The sequence below is a fragment of the Toxorhynchites rutilus genome, chromosome 2, assembly GCF_029784135.1.
Source record: "Toxorhynchites rutilus septentrionalis strain SRP chromosome 2, ASM2978413v1, whole genome shotgun sequence".
Classification (NCBI taxonomy): Eukaryota; Metazoa; Arthropoda; class Insecta; order Diptera; family Culicidae; genus Toxorhynchites; species Toxorhynchites rutilus.
In genome coordinates, this window is record NC_073745.1 from 12,728,904 (window position 1) to 12,736,038 (window position 7,135).

Here is a 7,135-nt window from a genome sequence, read left to right on the forward strand (position 1 = left end):
AATAATGAGGGTCAGAAACCCACAAAATTTGGTGAAAATCGGTCTACAAATAGAGGAATTTCAACTGCCTCAAGAAGTTGTTGTCACGTCACCGAAACTATACGATCCATTCCGTGACGTTTTCATGTATAAATCACACAAGTATGGACCCAACAATGTTTGAAAGGACCCAAAAAAATAACTAAACTCGAAAATATTGGTATTGTTGTTTAAAGTAGATGAAAATGAGATTCGAAAGAAATACCATAAAATTTCGCATGTTCTCCTGTCACACCATGTACGATCAAAAAAACAGTTTAGTTTTTCATCGTATATTCGTGATCGATCATGAAGGCAAGAGAACAGGAAAAATTCACTCTTGGTTTGATTTCTGTAATTCCTCATTACTCCCACCGATAGTAAAAGTGTCTTACTATGTATACATTTCTCTAAATATCTAATGTTATAGGTACTTCACGGCCTCCCCTACTGTTGAAACAATCGACGTATTGGCAGCAAATGGTTATCAACATCAACGGAATGCATAGAAGTTTAGGGAGCTGATAGCATTAGTAGATTGATTCAGACGATTGAAGATTGAACGTCAGTTCAAAGGCCACTTTTTGTGGTCGCACTGATAATGTTTTTGTGATCGTCAGAAAGGATATCTTCCTTTGCCGTTCGAAATAACCGTACCAAAGCATTGCGTTCGTCAAGTAATCAAGTATGTCACGTCACAAAAGTATGGGGCTGGAAACAAGCGAATTCAACTGTAAAATATTCTTTAACTGAAGATTCTTGTAGGATTTTTTTTCAATTTTACTTTGAAATCGTTTACTATTTGGAAATAGTGTGATTTATACATTAAAACGAGAGAAAAAACTGTTTTTGGTGAGTCAAAACATTGTCACGTCACGCTGGAATGGTTAAATTACATATACTTTTTTGTGATATTTCAATAGAAAAATGGGTGGGTTATATCTATGATATAACCGCAAGGTTTACGTGGGACTACCTTAGCGTAGCAATCATTCGTTTGTATTGATTAAATTTTTGATTGAATGAAACAATTCCCGAATTTGATTGAATTCAATATATTTGCTTTGTGAGTAAAAATATTGTATAATTACATATAAGGTCAATTCATGCATTGTGATAGATTATGTTCTTTGTTACAAGTAAATTTAATGACAGTCCTTTTACGTTTGGTATGATGCCTAGGACAAATTATGGGAACGGATGAATTATCAAACGATTATTTTATTTTACGTTTCCTTCTGAAGTTTGCATCTCTCAAGTGTACGTATATCTTGAACCGTGAATTTGCTTGATTTGATGAACTTCAGGCACTCAGTTTCTATTTTGACATGGACATTGAACGCATATTGTTTAATCAGTAGGCGTTATCGTAGCAAACGGTTATGAAGGCATATCCTTCAATGTAATCTTGAATAACCGAGCCAAAGCGTTGTGTTCGTACCTGCTTATGTAATCCGTGTTAGGAAAACACTTTTCGGAGTGCAAAATAAAACATGCGAGTGCAGAAGTACCCCCGGAAGACTGTTTTAAGGAAACATATTCTAGTTTACACAAAGGCAAGCGAGTACAAAAGTACTCGCAGTTTGCATTTATTTGCTGAGCCCATTTACCCAGATATCTTGGTTTGAAGTCTGTGTTAAGGAAACACATTTCAGTCGGAACAAAAATGCCCCCGATTTACATGTATTTGGAATGCCAATTACCCCACGCTCCATGGATTTGAAGTCTGTGTTAGGGAAACACATTTCAGTCGGAACAAAAACACCCCCGACTTGCATGTATTTGCAATGCCAATTTCCCTAAGCTCCATGTATTTGAAGTCTGTGTTAGGGAAACACATTTCAGTCGGAACAAAAATACCCCCGACTTTCATGTACTTGCAATGCCGATATACCCAAGGCTGCTTGGTTTTGATGGCTGTATTAGGGAAACCGTAGATCGGGCCAATCAAAATGAGGCAGTTAGGGCGTTTAGATAACGCTTAACATTTTACAATTATTCATTTGTTTAGCTAATGAAAAATAACATTTTATCAATAGCGATAGAAGCGTAGAAATATTCCCTATCAATTGATGCAAACATCTTTCCGATCCAGTAAGAAATGTTCGAGTTATAAGCATTCGGAATCTTTCATTTTTTCCTGCATGTTCTGTGTTTAGGTTTTCATTTTACCCCCCATATATTCCGGTTAGACGTAGTCCCACGTCAAAATGAAACCAATCATTTGCGTGCAGTTTCACCTAGAAATTGCATATTTCGCTTTTTCAGAAAACTATGTCAATTCGCCGATGTAATAGCATAGCTTACAAGCATAAAAATTTATTATATTTGAAATTATCACCAGAAAACGCCCGACAAAGGGATCGAATTATTGTCCATTTACTGCTCCTAAAAATAGATCCATCGTATAACGTTGTTCCGCGTCCGTCGGTATGCTTGTTTGCAAACAATTTGGTTGAACGCAGCAGTAAAAAGATTGGCAATACATCCACAACAACTGAACAAAGAGTAATATGATAATCCTGCATTCGGCGATCACCGAAGGCGTTTGCACTACATGTTCGTTATCAGTTGCCATACCACGGCCACGGTGAACAGTGATCATGTCGTTCGGAGGAAGTGTTTTGCTGCTATTGTTTCTCACGTTGATCGTTGGCCATTCTAGTGCCCGGAAACCACTCGGAATACGGGAAGCCTTGGTGATACTGATGCAAAAACATGTTGCCAACAATAATTGGTGGCAGACAGCGAGTTTCTACCAGATCTATCCACGATCCTTCAAAGACAGCGATGGCGATGGTATTGGCGATCTGCGTGGAATAATGAATCAACTACCGTATCTGGGACAATACCTTCGCATTGATGGATTCTGGATGTCCCCAATTTTCAAGTCACCCATGGCAGACTTTGGTTACGATATCTCCGATTATTACGACATTCAGCCAGAGTATGGAACAATGGCTGATTTTGACGTTCTCGTTGCAAGGGCAAAACTGTATGGACTGAAGATTATTTTGGACTTTGTACCGAACCATACCAGTGACGAGAATGAATGGTTTAAGAAGTCAGAAAACCGCGAAAATGGGTTCGAGGATTACTACATTTGGCATCCGGGTAAGCCTAATCCAGCGAACATCTCTCAACCTCTCCCACCAAACAATTGGGTAAGTATATTCCGAGGAAGTGCCTGGCAGTGGAGTGACACCAGGAAAGAGTACTATTTGCATCAGTTCTCTGTGAAACAACCTGACCTCAATTATCGTAACCCTCGAGTCGTTGAACAAATGAAGGATGTTATGCGTTTTTGGTTGAGACGTGGTGTTGATGGATTCCGAATCGATGCCGTGCCGACACTGTTTGAAATTGAACAGGATGCCGAGGGAAACTATCCTGACGAACCGTTAAGCGGAAACACGAATGACCCCAATGATCCGGGCTATACAATCCACATTTACACGCAGGATCAAAATGAAACACTTGATATGGTTTATCAGTGGCGCGCTGTATTGGATGATTTTCAAAAAGAGAATGGCGGAGATGCGAGAATAATGATGACCGAATCGTATTCGAGAATTGATATTGTTATGAAATATTATGGAAACGGTTCCGCTCCCGGGTCGCATATTCCTTTCAATTTTGGATTCATTACTGATTTGAACAAGGACTCAACCGCGAACGATATTGAAAATGTTATCAAGCACTGGATGAACAACATGCCTTCAGGGGAAGCAGTACCAAATTGGGTGGTAGGTATAGTATGAATAAATGATTCATCCATTGAAATATTGTGCACGTTTCAGATGGGCAATCATGATCAACATCGAGTGGGCAGCAGGTTTGGCGAAAACAAAATCGATATTATGAACATGATCCTTTTCTCTCTACCGGGTGTCAGCATCAGCTACAATGTACGCTTAGTATCATTCAGGGCTTCCTTATGTTCGGTAATAATGTTGATTTTCTTTCAGGGCGAGGAGATTGGTATGACTGACGTATGGATTTCCTACAACGATACAGTTGATCCAGCCGCTTGTAATGCTGGTCCGGACAAGTATCAGTACACAACACGGGATCCAGAGAGAACCCCGTTCCAGTGGGATTACCTTAAGAATGCCGGATTTTCAACAGCCGATAAAACATGGCTTCCGGTGTCTCCCACGTTTAAGGACGTGAATGTGAAGTTGCAGAAATCCATGGATAAGAGCCATTTGAGGGTTTACCAGAGGCTGGTATGGCTGAGAAAATCGCAAGCATGGAAAAAGGGCTCCTTGATGACTGTAGTTTCAGGCAATGTTCTCGTCATTATAAGAGAACTGGATAAATCGCAAACTATGGCCACATTGGCGAATATTGGTGCCACACAGCAAGTGGTGGATATTTCTAAAATGGGATTCGTTCCTTTGGGAGGTTTCGGTGTTTATCAAGCGGTTTCTGGTAATTCTATTCATCATCTGGGGTATGGCAGAGTGACAGCAATGTTTTCGATATGAATTTAATTCTTTATGTGCTTTTACAGGGAGCCTGTGCCTCTTACCAGAATCGTTCTGGATCCATTCGAATCAGTTGTCGTCAGTGGCGGAGGAGATTATTATTATTATGAGGTTCTGAATGCCAAACATTAGTTTAGTTTTGACATAAGCATACAAAGTACACGAAATCAAACAGCAAGAGATTAACGGAAGGAAGATAAATATGTGTTTTATTTCGAAAATAAATTTAACGCAAATTACAGAGTGGAAAAAACATGAACGCGTCGAAACATGAATAAGGATAGTTCAAAGATCTGTCACAGGAAGCGTTTGGTTCTGCCTCATCATAGACAGCCATGTTTTTGATGCCAACATATCAGGTGTATGACACGATTATCGCTATCTCACTCTACCTACCGTCACCGCCTATCTCACTACCCCTCTGCTGTAAAAGTTCATCATCGACATCACGATATGTCAGATGGTGGTAAATTGGTAATTCGCGTTGACGTTGACGTCTGGTGGCGCCTTTAAGTTAGAGCCATAATTTGGGTCCCAAAATCGTTAGTGTAATCTCTACCAGATTAGAAGACACGGCTGGTTTTCAAATTTTAAAATTTGAATGAAAATTTTCACATTATGTTTTTCAATTATTAGAAACACGTATTCCTGACTTTCATTCATCCATATGGTCATACAATTCCAACATTGTTGCTGATTTGTTTCTCTATAATATAAAGTTGTCTTCATAAACAATTTTCGTATGAGACTTTTTCCCCACCTGCAAACAAAAATGTTTTTAATTTAAACAGAATATCTGGTATCCGGCCGGATACCAGATATTTGAAAAAAAAAAACTTATTAACATTCAATAAATTATAACACAATAGAATATAAACACGTGATTGAACGTGATTAAAAATAAGATGTGATTACTGACATGTCAAAAATGTTATTCAAATTGAATTATTATCAACTCATATCATCAACGTTTCATTCAGCTTCATCGCTTTCGTTTCGTTCAACAGATGTTGGAGACGGCAACGAGCTGTTATTATCAGAAGATTCTTCTCAAGATGATTTTAGACTTTCTGTTTACGTTTCGAGAACTCCTCAATAATATTATAATATTATTATATTCATTATCATAAAAAAAACTGTTCCAAATTCCTTTTAGAAAACAAGATAAACTGTCAATAGGATATTTTTTTGCAACTTGCAATAATCGTTGACAGGTCGTGCAATGGTGCACCTGATTGGATGATCTATTATTTGCATTGGAATCCATTAAATAATCTGGTGCGACCTTTGAAGAAGTGAATCCAAAGTAATGGATTTGTTGTGCTCAGGGAAAAGTGAGTAAGTTGAGTCGCAATTTACTATGTGCGCTGCGAAAAAGAGAGGTGTATTGCGAGTACACAGTGAGTAGAGGCACAGAGAGCAGCGCAAACATGAATAAAAAAGTGCGAGTTGTGAGAACCGCCGATTTAAGAGTGTGCGCTGGAAGAGCCACATAAAGTAGTAACAGCTATAGGAAAAAAACAGCGTGTTGAGAGGACAGCTGGAATAAAATGCGTGTTGTGAGAACCGCAGACACTAATGAAAAAAGGCGTGTTGTGAGGACCACCTAAATAAATGTGTGCTGGGAGAGCCACAGAAAAAGATCCAATTATGACAAACAGCGTGTTGAGAGGACAGCTGGAATAAAATGCGTGTTGGGAGAACCGCAAATATTAATGAAAAAGCGAGCTGTGAGAAACCCCAATGCAGTGAGAGGGCTGGCTGAGGGAAAAACATGATTAGACAAGCGTTTATCATGCAAGAGCAAAGCGTGTAGAGAGAACCGCAAAAATATGTGCCCTGGGAGAGCCATATAAAAGAAAAAAGGGAGAAACGCATACATACATAGCGAGCTAAGAAGGCCGCTCGCTTGATATATGCATGCAGAAGAAATACAAACACATCTTTACACAGATGTGCCTATCAAAATAGGTTGGTGGAGTAGAAGGAAAAAGGCAAAGCAATTAAGTGAGAATTTTCCGTACCCCTCATCGATGAGATAAATGAAGTTGTCTATCAGATGCATAAAGTAATGAATCGCGTGAAATCACCATATTTTTTCATCAATCAGAATGTGTCGTTTCACTCGTATGATGTTCGGCATCAGTAGCGCACCGAAATGTTCCAGCGCGAAATGGTGCGTAATCTCAAGGCTGTGGATAATAATATTGTATATATTGATGTTGTTTTTTTTATATGCAGAAACCAGATGAGAGAAACATTACCCAATTCCTGCAAATCATAGATCCAATAACCTTTCTCTAAATGTACGTTCAATCAGACGCGTTTTAGATTTTTGGAACACGAGCCTAGTGAAAATGTTTTAATATTGAAGTGTCAAAGATGAAAAATATCTAAACATTTCGACAGTTATCCGCTTCAACTGTGCCTACATCGAGAATTTTGCGAGAATGTATGTTCCCTTGTGGTCAGTTATCACAGCGTTGAAATGGAGCTGCGGCAAAGAACATAAAAGCGCATTCAAGCTCGTTAAGCGACGCATGATTATTTCGGCGACGTCTCTGGAATTCTGTTCGGAGTCGAACAAAACTATTTTGTCTCCAGATGTATATCCTAAGGCATTGCAC

The 7,135-nt window shown here is 39.0% G+C and overlaps 1 protein-coding gene across 1 annotated transcript; it reads left to right on the plus strand.

Annotated features, from left to right (window-relative positions):
- The first annotated feature begins 2,545 nt into the window (after positions 1–2,545).
- Positions 2,546–4,709, plus strand: LOC129766944 (maltase A1-like). Its single transcript, XM_055767541.1, has 4 exons — positions 2,546–3,764; positions 3,819–3,926; positions 3,987–4,474; positions 4,535–4,709. Exons 1-4 carry the CDS (start codon positions 2,622–2,624, stop codon positions 4,638–4,640), a joined length of 1,845 nt encoding a protein of 614 aa, XP_055623516.1. The 5' UTR covers positions 2,546–2,621; the 3' UTR covers positions 4,641–4,709.
- The last annotated feature ends 2,426 nt before the right edge of the window (positions 4,710–7,135 follow it).

What these genes read in the sequence shown, in the direction of transcription:
- LOC129766944 (XM_055767541.1), top strand. Translation starts at nt 2,622, where the DNA reads ATGTCGTTCGGAGGAAGTGTTTTGCTGCTATTGTTTCTCACGTTGATC. An exon ending in GTGTCAGCATCAGCTACAAT is followed by an intron (nt 3,927 to 3,986) that starts GTACGCTTAGTA and finishes ATTTTCTTTCAG; the next exon opens with GGCGAGGAGATTGGTATGAC. An exon ending in AATTCTATTCATCATCTGGG is followed by an intron (nt 4,475 to 4,534) that starts GTATGGCAGAGT and finishes GTGCTTTTACAG; the next exon opens with GGAGCCTGTGCCTCTTACCA.